The sequence below is a fragment of the Grampus griseus genome (genome assembly GCF_964374135.1).
Source record: "Grampus griseus genome assembly, chromosome: 18".
Taxonomy (NCBI): Eukaryota; Metazoa; Chordata; class Mammalia; order Artiodactyla; family Delphinidae; genus Grampus; species Grampus griseus.
The window spans coordinates 74,572,087-74,598,171 of record NC_139012.1 but is presented as its reverse complement, the minus strand read 5'-3'; the positions used below and the strand labels follow the sequence as shown (position 1 = coordinate 74,598,171).

The 26,085-nt window shown below is 35.7% G+C and overlaps 1 protein-coding gene across 2 annotated transcripts in view; it reads left to right on the top strand.

Moving 5' to 3' along the window:
- Window positions 1-26,085, top strand: part of PAN3 (poly(A) specific ribonuclease subunit PAN3) — a gene marked incomplete at its 5' end in the record, with an annotated part of 115,833 nt that overhangs the window by 11,014 nt on the left and 78,734 nt on the right. Inside the window, 4 exons of one of the 2 annotated variants that reach the window (XM_082675547.1) lie at window positions 392-513; window positions 1,304-1,370; window positions 3,217-3,287; window positions 17,926-18,087. In XM_082675547.1, the coding sequence (XP_082531673.1) occupies window positions 392-513; window positions 1,304-1,370; window positions 3,217-3,287; window positions 17,926-18,087 (422 nt within the window). The remainder of the gene's footprint in view (window positions 1-391; window positions 514-1,303; window positions 1,371-3,216; window positions 3,288-17,925; window positions 18,088-26,085) is intronic. The other variant, XM_082675548.1, reaches the window with a different exon arrangement.

The following is a 26,085-nucleotide window of genomic DNA, read 5'->3' as shown; positions in this document are numbered from 1 at the left end:
TTGTCTCTGTTTAGCATATGAAGATTCACAGGAGAAATTGCAGTGGTTTATATTCTCCTGTCTTCTTGCAAAGTTAAAGAAAAAAACTTGATGAGAAAAGTAGAAATGCAAGTGTGCTTTCTTTCTTCATGTTGTGCTTGGTGGCTCTCAGGTAACTAATATAAAATAAATAGCTATCTCTGTGGGAAAAAAAATTTCAACTTGAGCATTGTTTAACAAGTTTCTAGAGTTGAGACAGTTTTATTTGGTTCTGCCTTTTCTTATGAACAGGTAAATAGAAACAAGTGTGACAGAGATTTGAGACTTTAAAACTTATTTGGGAACAGAGAAACTACATCAATGTTTTGTGCTTTTAAATAATTTAAATACTTGAATTTTCCTTCTCTTTCAGTTCCTGGAATAGATGGAGGTGCTTTAACTGATACCAGCCTCACAGATTCATATTTCAGCACCAGCTTTATTGGAGTTAATGGATTTGGAAGCCCTGTAGAAACAAAGTATCCCTTGATGCAGGTATTGTTGGTATGAATTTATATGGCACTAAACACTGAAGTTTATTCCGGGGATGGAGACATCTGGAGTTTTCATTTGTTTTCACTTTTGTTGAGTGGGAGGTGGGATTTTAGGAGGTGATGAGGTAGGTGGGATATAGGTGAGCCGTCTCTTGTAGGTTTGGAGTCAGGGTGAGCTTTCAAGGGTGGAGTTGGAGAATGTAGAGGATGGATAGAAAGAGACTGGTTTCACTCCTCTGTGTGTTTTGTTGAGTGTGGAATGAGAGCCTTTGAGGATCGTGAGACCATAGAGGCTGTGGAGTGTGTTAAGAAAGCGCGGGGACGTATTTAGAGAACAGAGAAGAACCTAATTTTATAGAATCTGTGAGGTGTATGAAGGATAATATGTGTTGGGAGAGAATACTAGAGAGTGTTTATTGACTTACAGTCATTCACATCCTCTTGGATGGATACTGGAGTTTATATTTTATGGATAAGGAAACAGTAGTTATGTGTCTTGCTCAGGCTAAAAAGTTATGGAAGTGCAATTCAAAATAGTTCTGTGATTTTGGTTTTAAATACCTGGCTATTGAGTAAACTTTTCATTTGATGTGTTATAGAGAGTATTTCGAAGTTTCTGCATAGATGATTGTAATCCAAGCAGCAGCATTTATAGGAGGATTAGAGTGTCACTGATGTGAACGATGGATTGGAGGGGAAGACGCAAAGAGGGTCAGTCTTAACTTAATCGGTTGAATATTCTTAATTCTGTATTCCTCAAAGATATTATGTATATATATTTTATGTTTCAGAGAATGACTAATAGTAGCAGCTCCCCAAGCCTTCTAAATGACAGTGCCAAGCCATATGCAGGCCATGGTAAGACTTGGTCCCTTTTTCTCTTACAGATATATGTATTTCTGACTCTAAAAACAATATGTCCATTGTAGAAATTTTGAAAATTACAGATAGATGTAAGGAAGAATATGATCTGTTATCTTCACACTCAGAGATAACTAGTATTAAGGTTTGGATATATGTATATACATACATATACACATAATACATAACACTTTATATACATAATAATACCTGAGATTGCATTAAATATACTTTTAAATTATAACATGAGTGTTTCTAGGTCATTATAAATTGAATCCTTTGTTTATTTTCATAATTTACTTACTTCTGTTTTTTTAAAGTCCAGTATTGGACTTATGTGTATGAATCTGTTCATATTTTGAGTTATTTCTTTTGGAAACATTCTTAGACATGGAATTACTGTTTCAAAGATTATGGACATTTTACAGAATTTCCTTTTCATATCCTAATTTAAAAATAAATGTTTCTTTTGTATCTTTCTGCATCCTATTTTTAAAAATAAATGTTCAAGAATGGTTTTTTTAAAAATATGTAACTATTAATATTCTATATCGGTAAAATATAAACAGTTATTTATAACGATGAGAATAAGAATTTGCATGTTGATTATGTCTGAGATAGACATTTTATGTGTGTGTATCGAATCTCTCTCATTACTTAGAAATTTCTTCTTTTGCTGTAGGAAAATATAGCGACATTTTAATATTGAATAAAATTATTAGAAACTAATGTGTAGCATTATAATATTTTTGGCATTCCCATAGAGTTTATATGCTGACTTTTAAATGCTATCAAAGGTAGCGTAAAGGATGAATAATACCTATTTTTAGTCTTGAATGTATAAATTACATAAAAATCTTGTATCTTATTATTTTATTAACTTCTTTCTCTTTGCATTATTAGTTATATTAAATTAATGTTAATTCTAATGAAGGACTAGACTGTGAAAATCCATACAGAAGAAACCAGAGAAATTAAGCAGCAATTTATATGTACTACATTATGAAGAGATTTAAGGTTCCTTTAAATGACAACATTTACTCTATTTTCTTTAGGATTTTACAGATAATTTAATGAGAAACATAGAATTAACTAAAGCTCAGAAATGAAGACAAAAATATTTCAATGTATACCATGTATTCCTTTTCAGAAACTCTTCTGATTTGTTAAGTGAGAAACAATTTAGAGATGTACTTTTGTTTGTAACTTCTGGCCACAGAGTAATAGAGCTTTGAACCTATAAAATCTTTGGATTTCATGTTTGTGTTTTGAAACATTTAATATTTTCATCTTTAAGAACTTAATTTACCTTATCTTTTTAGTAAGAATATCAAGTATGTGGTGATAAACTTAAAAATATGGAATATTCTGTAGGGTAGATGGTTTTAAGGTCTTGCCTAAGTGTTAACATCCAAGTCCTATCGCTCAGAGTATGTTTGACTACTCTCCCTGCCACCCCTACTCCTTTTTTATTTTTCTTATGGTTTGGTCTCAAGAACACAAACTACAGGAAGACTTCCTTCATAAACACATTCCTAATAACATGGTTAAGATCACCTTTTTTTTCTATTTTATTTTTCTTTTGGTTCTCAGCAAATAGATGCATTCTAATTTGTATAGCTTCTGAATAGATATGTACTGACTATTGGCTGAATGAAGTAGTCTCCAGTTTGTGTTTCATTCAATTACAAAATATTTGAACACCCACTGTGTGAGGCACTGAGTTTATTGTTGTGGTATATGATTTTTTTTTACTACTTTATAAGCATTCAAGTTAAACATTTATTAGATTTATAGGTTTCCTGAGTTGTCTGTGTGGAAACTTATATAACTTACCTTCCAGATCCTCTAACTTCACCTGCTTCATCCTTGTTTAATGACTTTGGTGCCCTCAACATCTCTCAGAGAAGAAAGGTAGGTGAGATGGAAACTTACGTGAAACTAAATGGAACATAGGGGTGATACTGGGATGTTACCTACATAATGGTCAGTGTTCTCTTAAGTGGGGGAGGACTGTAATGTTTTTCTTGCTTTTTGTTAACCATTTTCCTTGGTGTATATCTCTTATATGCAGAATTTTATTTGATCTCTGTGCATGAAATAGAGACATTTTATGTGAAGGGATGAAATCCTTCTTACTTTTGCTCATTTTCTTTATCTTAATGCATTCTTTTTAAGATAACAGCAAGTACAACATTAAATTAGATGTTAGGTGACCCATTGTAGGTATATTAATCATCTTTTAACTTTATTTTCTGACTGCTTTGTCTAAATACCAAAGATTTCTCCCCTAATTTAAACTCCTCATTACAAGGCAAACTTAAAATCTTCAGCTTTTCATAATTGGCCCAACTGTTTAAAATCTCTTTATATTAGAAATTTAATTTAGTTTTATTTGGAATTGAGGTTGATAGACCGTGAATCGATTTTGAAGTACCTTGCAGTAGTTTATTATAGTTTGATGCCTTTGAGTCTTACTGAGAATCATTATGTTAATAGTAATAGTAATCTAGAGACAGTGCTAATTTTGGTTAGGATCAGTAGCAGCTGAAGATGTTTAGGAGGTTGTAAGTCTTGGTGGAAATTACTATAAAGTTATAACTAATTCAGTTTCCTAAGTAATAGGAGAAAGATCAAAAAGAAAATATTAATTTTAGAAAACTGATGTAAGCTTAAGGTGCTTTAAGGAAGTCTCTGATCAGAAGGTAGTATAGAATGAATTTCAAGAATACTAGGTAGATGTTCTCTAGACAAGAAAATAAAACTGTGGGGTCAGGTATGAATTATATCAATACCTCATGTACCTAGTATTACCTCCTTTTAGAAAATAGATGAGAACAAGGAGGTAATTAATTACAAAATGCTTTTAAGCAGCTAAGATTGGTAGACTAAAAGGTATGGGTTTGGTTTTATAGACTTCCTTACAGGCTCTCACGAAGAACACATTTACTTTTGCTTTACGTACTAGTCTCAGAAATGGGAATATGTATTTTCTAAATCTCTGTGGTAGAAGTGGAATAGAGTTGGACACAAGCAGTGAGAAGTGAGTGAGAAGTGACAGTAGACAAAACCTTCAATATGGAAGGAAGCAGTGAAGTGCTGGAAAGCAGGTACAACCTAGAAGTCAGGTTATTTGGAGCTGTTTAGTGTAGGGGAAAACAAAAAGCCCTTAAGTAGTCTTAAGGGTCCCGCAGTAGCTTTTTCACATTTTTTAAAATAATAATCTGTTAGCTGTGATAAGTAGCATTTCTGATGTATGAGTAGAAAGTAGGACTAGAATGGCAAATAAATACTTACGAGCGTTTGGTGGATTGCATCTTAAAGTTGGAATATGTGATTTAGAGCTGTTGACGTTAATTTTGTTGTTGTTGTTGACATTAATTTTTGACAAAATAGTAAAGAGCCCTGGAGATTTGAAAAAGGAGATTTATTTTAGTGAAGGAAAATAATAGAAGGAAATATTACTATAAATGTGACATCTGTATTTGGAGAGAGATTAGAATGTATCCAAATGGAAGCAGATTAGTGAAGTGAGCACTATGCTGCAGTTTTTGAGGTCCTGGATCTCTAGCTTTGTGACCTTGGGACAACCTTCTAGGCTGTAATCTTCACATCTGTGAAATGATGAGCATGGCCTGGATAATTGCTGTGGTGACTTTCCTCTCTAAAACTCAATGTTTGGCTAAACTGAAAGGACCTACGTGTCAGCCTCTACTTAGAAACTCAGTATTCATATAATATATCTTTGAAGGACCATATTTTCTTGCCATTTATATTTAAAATAATATGTAGGGACATAGAGACTTTTTTCCAGTAGTGGGCTACATGATTAGGAATCTTTGTGGGTACAGGTTGCATATATTTTTAAATTGTTTGTTAATGGTTGAGTTGAGAAGGTTTAAAATTCCTTTGTATTAGAAATACTCTTGGTAAAACAAAAACTCTTGGTACGAGAGTATTGCATGCTGTGAATTAAAGGCATATGGAGACTTTGTCTATTCTTTTTTTAAAATTTAATTTAATTTTTTTATACAGCAGGTCCTTATTAGTCATCAGTTTTATACACATCAGTGTATACATGTCAATCCCAATCTCCCAGTTCATCCCCCCCCACCCTCCGTCTATTATTCTTTTGTTCTAGTAATTTATAACGTCTGTTTAATGATGTAATTTTAGTGGAAGTACCTCAAATTTATGTAAATATTCAGTCATAATTCCAGGTGATCTAAGCAGGCTATCATGATAACTCAGTGACATTTTATTTCAGAATGAGATTGGAAAACAGGCAGTTAGGCCATACTTACTACTATTTCATGGCTAGTTAGATAAATTATTTTCTGAAAATCTCAGTTGGGCCAACCCCTGAGCTGCAAATGCTGCTTTTTGCCTGTGGGGTATGTGAATTATTTGGATCTGATGAGTCAGATATTTTAACTGTGGGCAGTCTTACTCTGGGCTGTGTGAAAAACTTAAAAAGAATGGGCTGATGTTTTTCTTGCTTTCCTCAAATCTAATTCAGGAGACAGTGCATGACTCTACTAGAGAACGTTTACACAGCGGTGTATTAATCAGCGTGAATTTAAATGTGTGATGATTGCCTAGTAGCAGAGAATTCTCTAGATCCAGAAGAGTTTATGGAGAAGTTTTGAGTTGTGGTTTTTGAAGGTGAGGAATATGGGGAAGCAAACATATTAAGCAGAAGGAATTGTTTGATTACAAGTAGAGAGTTAGGATCTTCAGTAAATTTAAAAATTCTCTTCTATCACAGATAAGCTAAGAAACTATGGCAGAGGGCCTTGTATCTATAAGGACTTGTTGAAGTAAAATGTGTGATGTGAAAAACAGTATAGAAAAAGGTTCCTAGCCATTTGTCTGGGTTGGTTTATTGTTGTCAAACATGTGGAAAATTTCCTGAAGAGCTGTATGCTGAGAATATATATGCCTTAGGGCACTGATGCTCATAGTGTGGCGAGTGACTGGAGCTAGACGGTGAGTTGTTTCCTGTCTGTAGGGAGATAAGTTAAAATGTTAAAAGTAAATGTTTAGAAACTTCTATAACAATCTGATAATACCACAACATCCAAATGTGTCATCATTTTTCTAGTAATTCATTTTTGTTTTATGAACATATAAGACTATGATGCATAGGAAATTTTTTAAAAATGTGATCTTTCACAGTTGATATTTGAGAAGCACTGATTTTTAAAATTTTCTACATTAGAAATACATAAATATAGATACGAAAAGTAACCTTTTATTTGTTACTTTTATTTATAAAAGTAACATTTATTTGAAAATGTGTACAATTATTGTTGGCCAAGGGTGGTGGTGGAAGGAATTGAATTATGGCTGTATACTCAGTGGGAGAGGTAAGCCCCCCAAAACACTGGAGATGGAGTTCTGTTGAAAATGGGAGTGAATATATTAGACATTAATGCATAAGGAAACCTTAACAACAGGGTAGATAAAGCCGAGAACTGGTATGATAGAAAAAGACCTGAGAGTCACTGGGAATCACAAATGTGGTCTGGACAGCAGTAAAATTTTCGGTCAGAACTCCTGTGGGAACAAAGTACCTTTATAACAAAGTTAGATGTAGAGATACAGATATTCATAAATAACATGATGATATCTTGCTAACTGTTCTTGCTAAGCTGTGCAGCCACAGATGATTGAGACAAATGTTCCTTCAAAATTTGTGTCTGGCAATCTTGGCTTTTTCCCTTTTTATATATTTCTTGGTCCTTCTTTGCCCTCTTTTTTAGTTGTCTAGTCATTTTCCTATTTAGCTTTCTCCCCTCCCCACATTAAGGCAAAACCACTCTGGTGCTCATCATTTACATTTCTTACTTTAATTGTACTTTAGTATGACGTTTCAGTCAATATGCAGCTTTACCTGGGCATTTGCATTTTATTTCTGATAATGGGAGGACAGATTTTCACTTCTGTAAATCTTTTAGGTTTTAATAACAAGTTAAATTCTTTGGGTTTAGAGGACAAAAGACTTGTGAAGTGTCATGTTTATTTCTTCTGTTCTTGATTTTAAAGCTCTTTGTCAGGATGAGGGAAGTGGGATCAAAAGAGGCTGGCTTATCTCCTGATGGCTTATTTGTGAGGAAGTGTAGCTGGTGGAGGCCTAGTTTGGGATGATTCTGCTTGATCTCAGTTTGGAACCTCCTCCCCACTGTTCTCAAATCTTAAGAGCATCCTTTCCTTTTTGTATCATCTGTGTTACAAAACTTACTGATCTGTATATATAGTATGATTTCTGATTAATTTGACATGTAAGAATTTTTGTGTACATTTCTGTTCTAATGTCTTCAAAGATGACTTTTACACTATTTACTTTTACATAGGGAACCAAATAGGAATAACAAACTGGTGAGTGTTATGGTAGAGTTCTTTTATGGAGAAAGCTAAAGTAAATTTGGAGAAATTAATAGGATTATGGCCTAGATAATCTGGGATGTAAATCTTTCCGCAGTCCTTCTGATGGTTAGGCTCATTTTAAAACAGGGAACCAAATATTGATTGAACGTGGAACCAAATATTGATCTCGGGGAAAAAATAAAAGGTGAGGAGAAAAGGGGGAAGATATTGAAAAATAAATCGTAATGGGAATCACAACCTAAAACTTCACCTATAAAACCATTTTTAAGCATTTTATATATGTTCTCAAATACTGTTTTACTTAGTATTTAGATTTCCAAGTCAGCCACATCCATATCTTTTCCCCATGAGTATGTGCAGGAATGTTTTTATGGAAAATTGTATTTAGAATTCCAAATTAATACACTCAGAGCTATTCTTCTTTTACTGGAGTTGACTGAACCTCCGTTCACCTCTGCTTGCCATGCTGTGGGAACGTGCACAGGCTTTGGATTTAGAGATACGTATGGTAGAATTGTTGGAGTCCAAGTTCCTGTAGGCAGGGGAGCATCATGGTTCCTGTTTATAGCTTGCTTAGAGCTCATGGTGAGTTTTTATCTCTCTCCAAGAGCAAAGAGTTGGGAATAGTAATAACCCAGTAGCACTAAATAATGGTCAAGGTTTTAGGGTTTGGAGTTGAGTGCCAGGCAGTCTGAATTGAATCCCTGTTTCTTCACTGATTGTCTTTGTGTCTTTAAGCTTAGTTAAACCTTTCTGTTTCTTCATTTGCAAAATGAGAATAATAATACCTTAGTACCTGGCATGTAGAGGTGTTATGAGGACTAAATGAGAAATGCCCAATAAACGGAAGCTATTATTGGTAATACATGGTGCTAGCCAAACCTTTCTAGTCTTGTTTGGGAACTGTTAACTATTATTAAATAAATAAATGTCTGTTGCTACTCACTCTGGATCAGGCTGTATTAGAGTTGTCCATTGGAAAAGCCGTTCTCCTGTAGTTGCTTTGAGAATGTCCATCTTTTCTTTGAGGTGTTCAGGCCCCTCCTCCCCACATAGCTGTTAGCTTCTCAAACATATCCTTCAAATTTGGTGAAAATACATCTGGGATTTTCTCACTATGCAGTGGCAGACTTGATTTTATTTATGTTGACAATGATCTTCTGTATCCGTTTCAGGTAATATGGTAATACTTTTATAAAATTAAATGTTGTATAATTTCATTTTATCATTTAGTCACCCCAACAATTCTTTGAGAGATATTATTTTTTTCCATTATACAGATTGGGAAATGGAAGTTAGATCAAGTAATTTACTTGGAATAAGATAAATAATATTTAGTTATGTTTCAGAGAAAAAAATTTTTCTAGGACAGTATAGAAGGGTAAGATCTTCTATAAGGTAAAAAATGAAGAGGTAGCGGAGAGACATGGTAACATGCAGAGGAGGAGATAAAACATTGACCTTATGCCTGCCTTTTTTCCCATTTATATGATTATCTCAGTGTAAGTTTTTGTAAACAGTATAAATTTCTAGGGCAAGAATATACAATTAAGCTTTTGATAATTGATAGCTAACTTTTCAGAAATGTTGCACAAATTTATATTTCTACTCATGGGTGCTGGTTTTTCTGCAGCCTTGAAAACACTGAGATGTAAAAATCTTTCATATCTTTGTCATTTTATAGTCAAAACCCCTCATTGTTAAAACTTGATTACTGCTGCTATTGAGCTTCTCTTATGTTTATTGACCTTTGGTGTTTCTTTGGTGTCCTATGCTTTTATTTTACTGTTGGGATATCCTTTTTAAATTTGTTGTAAACTCTTTCTTTATTAGACATTTAAGCTTCTTCTTTGTTTTTTGGTCTTGAATTTCACAAGTAATTTATGCTGTCAACTTTGAAATGTCATACTTATTACTCTGATTATCTTTTATTAAGTACATTAAAAAAGAATAGAATATTAAGCTCATTTTGTTAAAATAACATGGTAATTCCCTGTCTGATGAGTTGGTGATTTTATATTGAAAGGACTGTCATTATTTTTATGTAATTTGAATCCACTATCATTTTTATTGCTAATGATCTATAGTAATCAACTTCCCTTTAGCAAACAGTTACATTCTCTCTCTTCTCTGTTTTGTCAGACTTAAATGTGACGTTCTTCTTACTGTTTAACCCGTCAGTCTATTCTTTTCCTAAAGCGATGGATTAGATTAGATTGAAACTTGTTTAACAATATGATAGTTCCTATAGAAAAGGGCTCAACTTTGAAAAAGTTAATTTTATTTTCCTCCTAAATGAAGAGTCCTCCAGGGTGAACTTCCAGAATTGTGTTGAGATAAAGGTGTGCTTTGGAAAGAACAGATTAAATTTTGTTGTAACAAATTAGGAGTTCAGCCACGTATTTTCTCTACTTTATTTTAATTCGTACTTTGTGTGCAGTGACAACTTGCTCTTGTTGAGTCAAGAGTCTTCAAAATTTATGATTACAAGGGAATTTTGTCCTGTTGATTGATTTAAAAAGATCTCACGAGAGTTTTTTGTTTTGGAGGCTTTTTTTTTTTTTTTTTTTTAATGCGGTACGCGGGCCTCTCACTGTTGTGGCCTCTCCCGTTGCGGAGCACAGGCTCCGGACATGCAGGCTCAGCGGCCATGGCTCACAGGCCTAGCTGCTCCGTGGCACGTGGGATCCTCCCCGACCAGGGCATGAACCCGCATCCCCTGCATCGGCAGGCGGACTCCCAACCACTGTGCCACCAGGGAAGCCCTGGAGGCTTTTTTTTAGGTGTGTATGGTTGTTTTGTGTTTGACACGCTACCGTATTTAAACACGTGAACTGAAACAGCATGGCTTTTGTATACAGTATGTACTACTGTTGACTATAGTCATTATTTAGCTTTAGCTTTGGGGATTTTGAGTTGGTTCTTACCTAATAATGGTAGTTTAGTGAAACCATGCTGCATCTGCCACTTGGACCTGGGAACTAGTAGATCATTCTGAGATATTCTGGTTGGCTTCTTTACACTCTACTCTGGGCACTGTATTTACAAAGTGTAGTAGCTGATATTAAGAGTTTGGTATTACTGGTGGTTCATCCCTGTTTTCCTAGGAAGTAGGGGTCAGGAATAAATTAGTAAAGATCAATTTAGAATTCTCATCCACAAACATGGTAGCCTAAGTTTTAAGCTAAATTTAACCAAAACTATATAATTTTTCCTAACTCTGTTTAATTCCCAAGATTTGTTCTTGCATTTTGAAAGTGGGGAGGAGGGAGTGGCTTAATGAAGTCTCTGTAGCTACTGTTTCTCATTGATCCCATCCATGCCAATTAGAGTCAAAGAGAGAGTGATTAATGTAGGAATTTGTATTTGGTCATTTTAGAATTAGCTAGAATAATGTTAAGATTGTAACATGTTAAGGAATACTATAGAATGTGGAATAAATTTAGTTAAGAGTACAAGCTCTGGAGCCTGACCTTATGTTAGTTTTGAGATTATAGGCAAGTTATTTTAACCTCATCTAAGCCCACCCTTCTCATCTGTAAAGTTGGTTTATAATGGTGCCTATCTCACAGAATTTTGAGTATTAAATATATTAATGGCTATTAAGTACCTGGCATAGTGCATTGTGCTTGTCAAATGGTAGTTGTTGTTGCAGTCTTCTGCTGCTTATAATCCTGCAATTTAAAAACATACGTTTATCTGTTTCTGAATGTGTGTAAGATTATTTATCTTTGATTAACCACTACCTACTTTAAGTTCAATCATAGTAAAGAGCATTGCTGAAGATACTCTGCTTCATTTCAAGATTCAGTTTAAGCAAGTGTACACATATAAATAAATCAAAAGGGAACCTTTTGCTAATAAGCAAATAGGCATTTTAGCATGATGGTTGCTTTTGATAAGGGACTAAAATTCATATAAAATTTTTATGGTCATTACAGGTGATAGTTTATTGTAGAAATAACTTTCATGACTTAAAACAACATTACTCACTTGCACTTAAAAGATTTTAATAACTTTGGCATGGTATTTTGTTTTTCTACATCTTGTGTTCTGGTTCTATTCTAAAGCAAAAGACTAAAAGAAGTCGTAGTTTGGTGTTCCAAGTCTTTAGAAATTGAATGTGACCTTGCTTAACAGCTGTTCTCATTTTTGGTGGCGTAAAACTCCACTGTAACATTGAGGTTTTGAGAACAGAAGTAATGACTACTTTGTAGGCTTTCTTAAATTTATGTAGATAATATAGTGGGCCTCTTCTCCCAGGATCAGACTCAGTAGAGCTTAAAAAACATTTCTGTGTGTGTAAATCCTGTTCTGCTCTATTTGACATAATTTAGATTACTTTTTACCTATCAGCGTCCTCTGTTTTCATCCTCTCAACATATATGTGATTTCTGTATTGACTCCACAGATTAAAAGATCTTTTTCATTTATAGATGTTTACCTGCCCATGAGTCTTTAACAATGACAGTCTGTTTTTCTGTAGACCCACTTTCTGTAGACCTGCTCACCATCCCATCCTATAATTGGCTTTATTTAAACAGTGAAAACCTAAGGGACCTAATATATTTCCATGAAAACCTACAATTACTGATAATGAATGGCAGGACAAAATACAACATAATCTTTGAGGCTGGCTTGTTTTTGTTTTTGATTTTTGAATCTTTTACTCGAGAAAATTAATTGGAGCCCAATATACAATCACTTATAGGTTTAGATTTACTATTCTAAATTGATTAGGTGTGAGAGCCTTTAAAATCCAGGTGTATTAACACACCTAATTAACTAATAAATTAAGTAGAGGTAGTTCCCTGTGTCTATATGGAAATTAGCTAATTTATTTGATTTAAAATATTCAAATGGTTTTAATCACTTTGGAGTCTATTTTTTCCGAGTGAGTTTTACATTAACCACTGACGGTTAATGGAAAGGTAATCTTGTATTTAGTTCTCATAATAACAAATACGCTAAACAGTTAGAGCGTTTAATTAATTGAGGGAAAACCAGTGTACGTCAGAAGAGGTCGTAAAAGAGAAATGAAAGTTGATTTTCAAATAAATATACAGTAAATTTTAGGCCAGAGGTTTCTGTTAGTGGACCTCAGACCCTTAGAAGTGGCAAGAGGTAGATAGGTTGCTGAGTTGTAATTGCAAAAGACAATGAGTTAATACATTTCATTAAACATTGTCTAAAGGGAGATAATATCAGTATTTCATATATGTGCACAACTATTTTCCAAGTATGTGAAGATGTTTGATTAATAAAATACAAATTGTTTAAAAAAGTGCCATTCATAGTAGCTTTAAATCATCATTGTTTCAGAGTATAAATAGTGAAAGCACAGTTATTCTGTTTTCCATGTTCAGAGGGCATTCTTAAAATTCAGGGCATTGGAAACTTTTTGTGCTAGGATAACAATTGATTTCTCTAGTTTATAACTAATGATTAGGTTATGATATATAGTAACAAGGCCTGTAATGTGAAGTATTGTAGAGATGATGCTGTTTGGCAATTTTACCAAAAAAATTGTGCTCTGAACATTGGTCTATAACAACATTTTCTATGTGAGCAGTGGTATTTATATATTTTTCTTTTGCTAGACTGAACTTTTTAGGGGAAGAGAATAGATCTTACCACTGTATTTCTCTCTCTTTTAAAAAAATCTTTATTGGAGTGTAATTGCTTCACAATACTGTGTTAGTTTCTGTTATACATCAAAGTGAATCAGCCATATGCAGACGTATGTCCCCATATCCCCTCCCTCTTTTTTCTTTTCTTTTTTGCGGTACGCGGGCCTCGCACTGCTGTGACCTCTCCCGCTGCGGCCGGTTGCGCAGGCCCAGCGGCCACAGCCCACGGGCCCAGCCGCTCCGCGGCATGCGGGATCCCCCCGGACCGGGGCACAAACCCGCGTCCCCTGCATCGGCAGGTGGACTCCCAACCACTGCGCCACCAGGGAAGCCCTCCCCTCCCTCTTGAGCCTCCCTCCCGTCCTTCCTATCCCACCCCTCTAGGTCATCTAGGGAGGGCAAAAAGCCTTATGCTGAAATGTTAAGTGAATGAATGAATGAAAAAAAATGTGTTTGCATTTAAGGTTTTGAAGTAAAACAGTCCTAAAAATTAGCTTTTATTGTTCTTTCTTTTGACACAGTCTGGAGACTTATCGTATTTGTTAGGAATGAGAGTGGATTTCCCTTAGTCCTAAACCATTGGATTGGTCTTCTGTGGACTAGGGCAAGGATTTTTGAAGAGCCAGGGCTTTGGGGGCTATGAGTAATGGTTCTGAAGGCTCTGAGTATTTAGGGCAAGCTAAAGGAGTGGGATGTTAACTATTTGAACCCCTATCCTTTTTTTATTTTGGGGGGTGGCCCCAATTTCTGTTTTACCACTAGCTGTTTCTTATCCAGGCCTCTTCCCTGACATTCTCTAGAACTTTATTGCTGGAAGGATGATCACCAGACCAGCAGCACACTAGTAGTCTTGGGAGGTTTTTAGAAATGCTGAATCTCATGCTTCACTCTAGGTCTGCTGAATTAGCATCTGTATTTTAACAAGATCCCTAGAAGAGTATATGTTCATTACAGTTGAGATGTGCTAGTCTAGAATACATTCTCCAACTTTTTCAAGCCCTAAGTTGTTATTTTTTAAATGCCCAATAAAAAGTGTAAAACTGTTTTCAACTACTGTCTTTTTGTGCTGTTTATTTAGATTTTGTGAAGAATGATAAAAATCAGTTTTGTGGTGAATCTTGAGACTTAAAGTAAAAATGATATATATTAGAGAGAGAGAAAAAATAGTTACATGGTATGCTGGACATTTTACCACAGGAACAAAAAGAGAATGGGAATTTTGATGTACGATGTTGACTTACTAGGAGGTGGAGCAGACAGACTGGTTACTTACCAACAGGACATGACTTTGCAAAATGCTTCCGTTTCATAATAACCAGCAGGCTGGACTGGCAAGGAGGCTGTCAAGAGTGGAGGATCAACCAGGAAACATACCTTTTTTTTGACCAACACATTCTCAAGATTGGTTTAGGAAGGGACTGCTGGAAGCTAAGGGGCAAGGAAGAGGGCTTGTGCTTTTGTTTGCTCTGGAGGAGGGGTTTGGATCTTGTAGGACTCAGAAGGCTTTGGGGAAAATAAACATTTCCCATAAAATGCTGTTTGCCCTTTATTTCCTCACCTTCCATTTGACTTCTCTATTTCCCGTAGACCCTACTGTCACTTAATCACCGATAGTTGTTTTTAAGCCAGCAGCTCTTTCCCCAGCCACGCCTTCGCCTTCTATTTGCATTGCAGTTTCCTGGAGTTCCCATCCTTCACCTACGCCTGTGATTCTCAGGTGGGGGAGTTTTGTCCCCCGACTCCTGCAGAACATCAAAGATAGTTTTGGTGTCACGACCGGGGCAGATGCTGCTCATCGTCCTGCAGTGGATTTCCCTTAGTCCTAAACCATTGGATTGGTCTTCTGTAGACTAGGGCAAGGACAGCCCTCCACAGCAAAGAATTATCCAGAGTCTGTAGTGCTGCGTTTGGGAAACCCCAACCTGGATTATCGTCAGAGACCATTGATTTATCTACCTATTTCCAGTTTAATTCTCATTCACAAGCTTTCAAGAGTTCCCCATTGCCCACGGAGTGAAGTCCAAACTCCTTGGCATAGGATACAAGACAATTCGTGGTTTTTTATTGCTTTCAAGCCTCCTCTTTCACTCTCAAGTTTGGCCCTCTACTAATGATAGACTGAAAACTTGTAGTTTTCCCTTAATTGACAACAGAGTGCCTGTATGCCTATACATGTGCATTTTTCCTAACCTACAAATACATCTTTCTCTCCCACTCACTCTGGTTTTGTTTTGTTTTGTTTCCTATCTAGACACTTGCTTTAACACTGCTCAGGCATTCATCCTCTCTGTGAAGCCTTCTTTGCCTCTGTTCAATTGGTACCTTGATTATATATGCATTTTTCATATCACAGTGAGTGTGTTCTGTTCTCATGACTTTGTTAACCACTAGGTTATGTCCTCTTTTGGAGGGAAAGGTGTGTGTTTTATTCATCATTGCATTCCAAGTACTTAGAACAGTTCTTGATACAAAGTAGGCTCTCATGTTTAGTTGAAAATACATTTTTCCTTCAAGGAATAAATAATAGTTCAGATAATTTGGAAATTAGCTTTGACATGAGATTTTACCATAATTTACATTCTGTGCAATGAGACTTCTGTCTGTAATCTTTTTGGCTCACCATCATGCTCTGTGTTGCTGCCATCTCTTTACAGATGTCATTTGTCTTCTCTTGCTTATAATGGTATTTAAATGGTATTGATACCTTAGGTCTTTTCATTCAGTATCACATAGAAAGTTTTACTTTTGCATTGGACTTTAGTCTCTGGCTATTTATTGAAGGAACTTAAATCTGTAGCGGCACAAGTTTGGGGATCTCTTCTACCTAAGAGGAAAGGTCTTGGGCTAATTATAGGTTTTGGGGGTGATGGGGAGGAGGGAGAGGAATAGTGAATTCCTTTTTGGAAAAACAAACATATAATGAGAGCTGCTGGGGTGGGAGAATTATACACTGGATTTATTTAAAACCTTTTTTTCTATGTTGCTTAATGTACTACCATGAGAATAAATTTCACGAAGGTAATAATTGGCTCAAAAACAAGTCTGGATTTGTGAAGGCTCTAAATAACAGAAGAACATTTAAAGCAATAATTTTCTTGCTTTCAAATGTATGACTAGAATTTAGGTGTCCATATATATATAGAACCTATTTGACATGTTGTGATTTTGTTTAAATAAATACTCTTTGATGTGTTGAACTTTTTTGATAGGATCATGTTTAGCCCAGACGTTTTCTAAAATACAAATTTTAAATTAGTGAAGGCTTAATTAAGGCTATATTATTTTTGCTATATGTCAGAGCCTTATACTTGTGAGCTATGTTATTAAAAATAACTTGCTTTAAAATGTTTTCATCTATAATTTGGTTCTAAAGGGTATATTTCTATTCTCATTCACAAAAGTTGCTTGTGATGTAGACACAGAGTAATCGAATTGGTTCAAGGTTGCATAGAGGTGGAAATATTTTAGCTTCATGAAACTTTACCCACTGCTATAATTATCGGATAGATGGGTAATCTAGTTTCGTTTCTTATGCAAGTTTAATTTTTGAAGAAGGTTAATTTCAACTATTTGCTTCAGCAGTCTTAAGACAGAACAATGAGTAAACATAGATTTTCTTATTTTAGATCTTAAATTAGATACCTTCCCAAGAATGTATCAGTATTCCTTAAAGGGAAAAAATATATACAGATTCCCTTTAAGATGCAATTTAGTACAAATTTGCTATAATTAAGAGAAGTAAAATGGTGGAAACTGTTCATTAACCTTCATGTATGAAAAAATCCCTGCCAACCACTTTTAAGATTGTTTACTAACTTTATTATAATATTAGCCAATGAATCTGTGCTTTTATTAGGCTACTTAGTATCAATCTGTTCAAACTACTGAGATTTATAAGACCAATGAAATTTGTGTATTTTTTTGTCTGAGATTGTTGTTTTTCATTGAGTACAAGTTTCACTGAGTACAATGCCTGTTTAAGATAGATCAATTTGTACTCTGCCCTAATGGGCATAGAATTTTAAAAATTAAAAAAAAATCCATTCCTTGAAATTAGCTGCTGCTTCTAAGTGGAGTGGTTCTCAGTAGGAAATAAGGTGGTGAGATGGGGAGGAGAAAAAGATATATAGTGTGAAGAAATTTTTTTACCTGTATTTTGTGCCCTTGAAGCCATTTCTTCATATTGCAGTGAGAATAGGTAAGTGCCAGTGGAAAAATATTTGCAAAGCATTTACTTTGCTGATAAGTTAATTTCTGTTCACTAAACTCAGATTATAATGTATTTCACTAAAACAGTTGTTGTTTTATGTAATACTGTTGTTAGGACTATGGGTTATTTTGGAGGTGTGTGCGTACTGGGGGTGGGGATGGGGAATGGGGGGTGGTGCTAAGGACATTAGAGGGAGTGTCTTAGAAATTTTACTTGTTTCCTATTCCACCATTCTTGATATCTTCTGTATGTTAGTTATGTTAGCTTAGGTTAGTATGGGGGATGTTAGGAGTGGCCTGGTTTCTTTCCTTCTTTTTCCTAGCCAAGGAAGTATCGCCTGGGGATGCTGGAGGAGAGGCTAGTTCCGATGGGATCAAAGGCACGAAAAGCAAAGAACCCTATTGGCTGCCTTGCTGACAGGTGTAAATCAGGAGTACCCATCAATATGGTTTGGTGGAACAGAATCACAGAAAACAATTTACAGGTAAAAATAATTTTATTAGACATTTTTGAAAAGTGAATATTTTGGCTGCTTTCTGTGTCTGTGTGGGGTGGTGTGTATGAGATTGGATGACTTAGCTGATACACTTAGGTTTTTTGTTTTCTTGTTTTTTTTTTTTAAATCAAAGTAAGATTAGTGGCCCATTCACTAACTAAATGATTTTGTTTTGTGGCTTTTTTTTGAACTTTCTCTGCTTGTAGTATATTTTCCTATTCTTCCATTTAATTTAGTTTTTCCCTTTTGGATTTTGTTTATAGTTAAGTTTAATTATTTTTAATACACAAAGTTGTACTACATTAAAAAGTCATATAAAATTTATTACAGAAAATCTCATTTATTTGGAGTCTGAGCAATAGAAAGCTCCACATGTTGTCTTTCTGTACATTTTTACTAGGAGATAAAAATTGTATGTAAACTTGTCAAGTGTTGGCTGTAAAACCAACTTCAATAGTATGTTGTCTTAGAGTTATTATACATTTCAGTCTTTGCATTATCTGTGCTCATGAAAATGAATTTTTATAACTCAAAGGCTAGCTTTTGTATGACTCTGAATCTGAAGTACTTACAAAATAATTTGAATTATATTCCATTTTAATTTGGATTATAATTATTATAGTCTCATTTAAAGAAATTGGTAATTGTATAAAATAGCTCTGTTGACCAAAATTTCAGTTTAGCTGGAAGTAGAATATCTTTCATCCCAAACTTTCTGAGTACATTGGTATTTTTTTAATATATTGCTAGCCAAAAGCCTATAACCCCACATACACATATCACACACAGAAAAGATATAACAGAGTCAACAATTGGTTTTATTTCTGTCAGCAACTTTGTATTATGAAGGGGTTCCACAGTATTTTGATCTGTTTACTGTCAATGCCATAGCAATATCTGTGTTACCTTGGGCACAGAAATAAAAAAGTTATTCCCAAAATACTGCAAAACATGTTATTTGTCTCAACTGAAAATTTCATAGTATTTTTCTAAATATAAGGAAAAACAGGGAAATGGAGGGGGGTGGTCCACATAATCAAATACTTAAAATTTCCGTGGAAAGTTTGGGATATGTCCATTACGAATAAGAATTCATAATGGACATATCCTTTATGAAGAATGTGTACTGAATTCTTCTTTTTGAGATCAGGAGAGAGGTTTGATGTGGATTGTTAGAATTATTTTCCAGTTTTAAAAAGAAAGTCTGAAAATAAATTGGGCTCCAGTTACGTAAGGACAGATACAGGTGGAAGTGAAAGTGCATGTAGGTTGCAGGGGAAACACGGATGATGCAGAGGTACGGCCACTTGACCGCCCCTCGTTGTCCCCCGTATCTCAGGGGCAGTTCCAAGGTACTTCTCTTTAGCATAGCTTGAAAAATCATTAGGTTCGTTTAAAGAATATATGCTAGGATTATGCTTTATTTTTAATTAAAAAGCTAATAATAGATTTGCATTCAGTGTGCTAAAGATTGAATTGATGCTGTCTGAATCTAATATTTCAAATACTAATATTATTTTGTGTTTCATATAATTCAAATAGTTCTTTTTTAAGGATGTAAGGAATGCCTTATTAGCTTGATGTGATGTTGGAGGGGCAAGAATGCCTTACACTATCAGTCATGTGTTGAAGCATTGAAAAATACCCACCCGGTGTCCATTACTGTCTTTGTGGATTCCTAAGTTGGGTACCTGGTATTGTTTATTTAGAGCAAAGAGTATGTCAGTGCAATTTTCTTTTCTATTGGGGTTTTTATCTTTTTGTTGTATGAGAAAAGTAACTTATATAAGTCAATTCTGTACCTATGCCTTTTAATTTTGTATTATGTTTACCTTCAAATATTTTAAAGATTTTTCACATATAAAAATTTTAAAGGATTGTGTAGCCAGATATATTAATCTTTCCTGCTTCATTTGTTTCCTTTCCTTTAAAGCTTAGGTCTTCTCAATCCTAAGGTTAGAAAAATATTTATCTATATTTTATTTTAGTGATTATAGCTATGTTTCTTAAATGGTTACCTTGTGCCACGCACTGTGCTAAGCTCTTTACATGTATTGTCTCTTTTGGTCTCTTATGGGACAGTTGTTACTGTTAAATGAAGAAACATCTTCAGAGAAGCTAAGTAACCTTAAGGTTAAATGGTAGTCGGTAGAGGAACAGAACTTTGAACCCATGTTTGTCAGGCTTCAGAATCTCTTCACTTCTGTGTAACGTAGTTCTAGTTGTACTAGAGCTATGATTGATGTAATTGTCTAAATGGTTAACTGAACTTCTGTAGGACAACTTTTTTTGAGGATGAGAATGGGTATGTAGGTTTCCAGACATGGACTGTAGCTTATGCATAACTCCACAGTATTTGTAAGGTCAGTCTTTTTTCCTCATGATTCATCTTTTTTTTTTTCTCAGTGACATTTAACTGTCTCTCTTTCTGGAACTTTAAATATTTGTTTACACTGATTTCTTAATCTTGACCTAACATCTTTTTGGAAAACAAATTTTGGAAAAACAAGTTTTTCCACTTCTGAAAACAAAACAAAAAAACCCAAACAAACAACTAACTAACAAAAACCTTAAAACAACAACAGAAACTTTCTCTGAAAGTTTCTACCTGGATCATTCATAATTGCATTTATTCTCTTCAGTGCTGGATTTCTTTCAAGAGCCCTATGATTCCCAGCCGTTTAGTACTTAATAATCTTTTTATTAATTTTCTACCAAGAATCTTGTGATATGAAAGAGTCTGTCTGCTGAACACAGGACATTTGTAAAACAGTGATTCATGCTTTCATTCTAAAATATATAATATGCTAATTAGAGAATCAAAGAAATTTAATATTTTTCTTATATTGTGGAGGTAGCTTGATGGAGGCCAAATTTATTTTTCATATGGCTGTTTGAAATATTGATCATTCCCATCTGGTCTCCATTACTACTTCTGTGGAGTTCCCACTTGGGGACCCTTGAAATAGATTCTAGTCTTTTCTCTGATTTCTTTACAACCCATTTATTCCTTCAGTGCTTGGAGTTTGGTGTTAGCAAAAATTTTGCTGGAAACAAATCCCAAAGCTTGTCAGAGGTCTCCTGAATCACCAAATCCAACAGTTTCATCCAGTACTTAATACTGCTGGCCACTTTTTTATTTGAAGCTCTTTCCTCATGCATTCTTGTTTCTTTGTTTGCTTGCCTATTTATTTATTTGTTTATTATTGGCTGTGTTGTGTCTTCATTGCTTGCTCTAGTTGCGGCGAGCGGGGGCTACTCTTTGTTGAGGTGCACGGGCTTCTCATTGCGGTGGCTTCTCTTGTTGCAGAGCACGGGCTCTAGGCACGTGGGCTTCAGTAGTTGTGGCACACGGGCTCAGTAGTTGTGGCTTGCAGGCTCTAGAGCACAGGCTCAGTAGTTGGGGCACACGGGCTTAGTTGCTCCGCGGCATGTGGGATCTTCCCGGACCAGGGCTCAAACCCGTGTCCCCTGCATTGGCAGGCGGATTCTTAACCACGGCGCCACGAGGGAAGTCCCCACCACGCATTCTTGACTCTGTTTCATCCCTGCTCTTTGTGAGCTCCTGTTCTTGGCTCACTTGTTCTTTGCTTTCCCGTGTATGCCTAAGATTCTTAAATTTTTATTTCTTTTAGAACTGTCTTCTCAGTTCAAGACCCAAATCTTTCATGCCTTCTGGTATCTTTGCATGTAGATGTATATCCCTCTATCACTACAAATTTGGCAAGTCTAGAACTCAGTGTATTTTTCTCTTCTCCAAATCTACTGCTTCTTTTATATTCTCTTTATATTCCTTCTTTAGTTAATGGCTTTATCATCTTCCCGGTCACTGAGAGTACATAGCTTCATTTCTTCCCTGTCTTCTCCCATATTCTACCATTTATTATGAAAAGGAAACTACTGAGGTTTGACTACCCATTAATTGAAAGATGATACATTGGACAATTTACATTTGCCATCATATTAAGGCTCTACCACAATAGTGACATATTATCCCCATTTGAAAAATACGGAAATTGCAATTTAGACAAGGCTTATTGTTCCTATGTGGTAGAGCTGGGATTCCAGATCTATTAAATTTTATATCCTGAGATTTTCCTGCTATTTTGTCTGCCTCTAATCCCCATTCTTTAAAATTCCACGGTATCTTTTTATCCTTTCCTTTCCTTTCCTTTTTCTTTCTTTTTGTTTTTAAACATAACTGACATATATACCCTCAGTGTATCTTCTGAATAATTTTTGTCACATCCCTTCAGGATCTGTTCAGCCTTTCTAGGGCTATCTCTCTTTAACTGTCCACATGTACTAAATTCTAATCATATGGAATCTTTTATACCTCATATAATATGAAATACATTGTCAGTTCTCTGTACCTTTTTATCTCTGTACCATTGTTAATAGAGCCTAAAAAAACTTTCTTCCCTTTTCCTTTTTTTTTAAAAATTTATTTTTATTTAATTTATTTTTTTTGGCTGCATTGGGTCTTCGTTACAGCATGTGGGTTTTCTCTAGTTGTGGTAAGCGGGGGCTGCTGTTCTCTGCGGTGCATGGGCTTCTCATTGCTGTGGCTTATCTTGTTGTGGAGTACAGCCTCTAAGTGCGCGGGCTTCAGTAGTTGTGGCTCGCAGGCTGTATAGTGCAAGCTCAGTAGTTGTGGTGCACGGGTTCAGTAGTTATGGCGCATGGGCTTAGTTGCTCCGCGGCATGTGGGATCTTCCTGGACCAGGGCTCGAACCCGTGTCTCCTGCATTGGCAGGTGGATTCTTAACCACTGTGCCACCGGGGAAGTCCCCCCTTTCCTTTGAGAGTAGCTCAAATGCTACCTTTTCTGTAAATACCTGCTCAAACACCTCAAAGAAAAAAAAGTTTGTTTTTTTTTTTTACTCTTCACAATACTTAATATTATTTCATTCTCTCTTATATTGGTTGTTTACCTGTCTTTTCCAACTGAATTGTAAATACGTGTGACTAGGCATGTGTTGTTTATTTTTGTACCCTTAAGGTATTCTGCTTGTCTCTAAATGTCATTGTATAATTTTATTTTCTTAGGCAATATGTGAAATTTGTGGTAGTTTATTTTAAGAATTTTATATATTTTGAAAAATTGATCATTGGTTGTCTGGGATTTATAGCCATCATATATTACTATTGTTTAGTTTAATTATCACAATTGATTTAGAACATAGGGTGGTGATTTCTTTTGAAATGTTAGACGATCTTCTCTTTTTCTTTTTTATTTCAAAATTTAACATTGTAGAAATATTCTTGATATTTTTCAGTCTTCTGAGCCTGGTACTAGTCTTATTTCTTGACAGTGTTATTATGTGACAAAGCTCCTCTGTTTTGTATTTTTCTCATGGTCTCAGTCTAAACACCGAGCAGGTGGTAGATGGAAGGTCACCTAAAACTCTGCATCAGCAGTTCTTTATTTCACTGAAGTGCAAGTTCACTTTCATCTTTCCTTAGTCTCTGCCCAGATGATTGCCCATTCCTCTGCCTGACCAATCTGCACGTGAATTTGAGATTTTACATTTGTTCTATGATTACGGCTCAAATGCCGTTCAGGATTGAACTGTTTTATCACCTACCTTATAGAATTATTGTGAAGATTCAGCTTTCTGTTTGAATCTATTATTTGTGTAGTAGATATTAAATAAATGTCCATTCCTCCAATTTGACCTCATCCCTCCTAAACTTGGTTTTTGTTTCTGTTTATTTCGGGTGCTCTCAGTTATTTATACTCAGATGTGCATGGCATTGTGGTATATATGGAAAGAGGCAGTGACATTAAGTGTCTCTTAGGGGCTCTCATTTTAATGCTGACTCATTTGAATAGTTTAAAAAATTACTTTAAAAATGCGTTTTTTGAAGGGATAACAATGTGTTCCCATCCTTCATGTAACAATCAGATGTCAACTTGAATGAAAGGATGGGAAATGCATGGTTTTATAAACTTCTCAGAGTATTGCAGGTTAAGATGCACCTAAAAGTAATGACATGTTACATAAAGTCTTACTTATATATAAATATATATATTTATATATATAAAAGACTTTATGTAACATGTAAGTCTCATTTTGTCTTAGACCTTTGGAAATAGTGGAGTTATGAATCATAAATTACTAGTATTACTGTTGTTTTAGTTTACCTCCAGAGTGATGTAAATGAATGAGAACTGTTGGACTGTTGGGTGTATTAGGAGATTCATACTTGTTAACATCTCTTTTGATGGTGTTTTTCCCCCTTGTGGTCTGATTAAATGGCATTTCTTACAAGTATTTAATTTGTAAGAATGCTCACATTAAAATCTCTTGGCCCACAAATTCAGCTGTGAATTCTAGTTGCTTGTTACTGTTGCTTTTAAGATCCCAGGGAGGTTTTGGAAACTCACTGCATATCCTTCAGTCTTTAATTAGTTACTGAATTTTGGTGTTATTTCAGGAGATTTCGTCTCTATGCCCCAGGAAATGAGGTCCTTTGGGCTTTAGATGGAGTGGATTGGAATTTATAAGAGTGAAGCTTCAGTCCATCTACTCAGGGTTCCTCAGGACTTTGAAAAGTTACAGAACTGTGGGGCAGCTAAAATGATATTACTATATAAGTTCTGATTTCTCACCCACAGCCCATCCCAGACCCTCTTCTTTTCTCCTCTTCTCTGCAGCTGCTATTCTAAACCTTTACCATTCACCTCAGACCTCTTCATCCCCTGTGTCACTTTTGAGTAAGAGACTTGTGTTCTTCAGAGGAGGGAAACAAGAGGTCATTGAGAATGAATTGCTTCATATGTTGGCTTTCTAACTATGCACAACATTTTCACTTACACCCTTTCCCACTATTTTTCCTTTGGTTGCAAACAAACAGGTGTTCCTTTACTATATCCTTCAGAACCTGTCTTTAGTCCCTCTAGCAATTTATTTCATTATTTATCCCTTTTCAGTTTTAGACAGTCTCTCCCTTGACATTGATGTCTTCTTCCTAGCTTGGTCTTCCAGTACCAAGGAGTGCTACATGAGGAAATATTCTGTGGTCAGTACATTTGGGAAACTGTGTGATACAATTTGAGAACTGCTTCCTGCTTGTTGCTAGTTCTTCACCTTTCATTCATCCCTTAAGTCCCAGCGTTTTACCTTTCACTTTCACCACTCTATTGAGACTCTTTTTGGTAAGCTTACCTAGCTACCAAAAGTCACAATTCTTACTTGACCTCTACTGCGTTTGACATTGTCGTCCGGTCCTCTTTCCTTGAAACTATTGTTCTCCTAGCTCTGAGACTGTTCTTTATTAGTCTCTTTCAGGGACCTCTTGTCCCTTGCTGTGCCCTCAGGAACTCTCCCAAGCTCTGTCCTTGACTCTCCTGTCTCTGCACACAGTGCCCCTAGGTGATCTCACTTATCTTCATTACTTCAGCTACTCGCTAGTCACATTTGACTCCTATATATATATATACACACACACAGACACACACACACACACACACACACACACACGCACACACACTACCTGCTTCTGAACATCTTCATCTATATGGCGTAAGACTTTAAAAACTCAGTGTGTCTAAAATGAATACTATATCTTTTCCTTCAAACCTGTTCTTTCACTCACACACATCTGTACACACTTACTCACAGCTATATGCCCACTCTCTGTCTTGGTTATTGATATCACCCAGTTGTGAGTTCTTCATTCTTCCATCTTCCATATCTGCCACATTCTTTGGCCACTAAGATCTGTTGATTGTGCTACCTTGAAATTCTCTTCACTTTTGTTTTGTTTTGTTTTGTTTTGCGGTACGCGGGCCTCTCACTGCTGTGGCCTCTCCCGTTGCGGAGCACAGGCTCCGGACACGCAGGCCCAGCGGCCATGGCTCACGGGCCCAGCTGCTCTGTGGCATGTGGGATCCTCCCGGACCGGGCCACGAACCCGTGTCCCCTGCATCGGCAGGCGGACTCTTAACCACTGCGCCACCAGGGAAGCCCTCTCTTCACT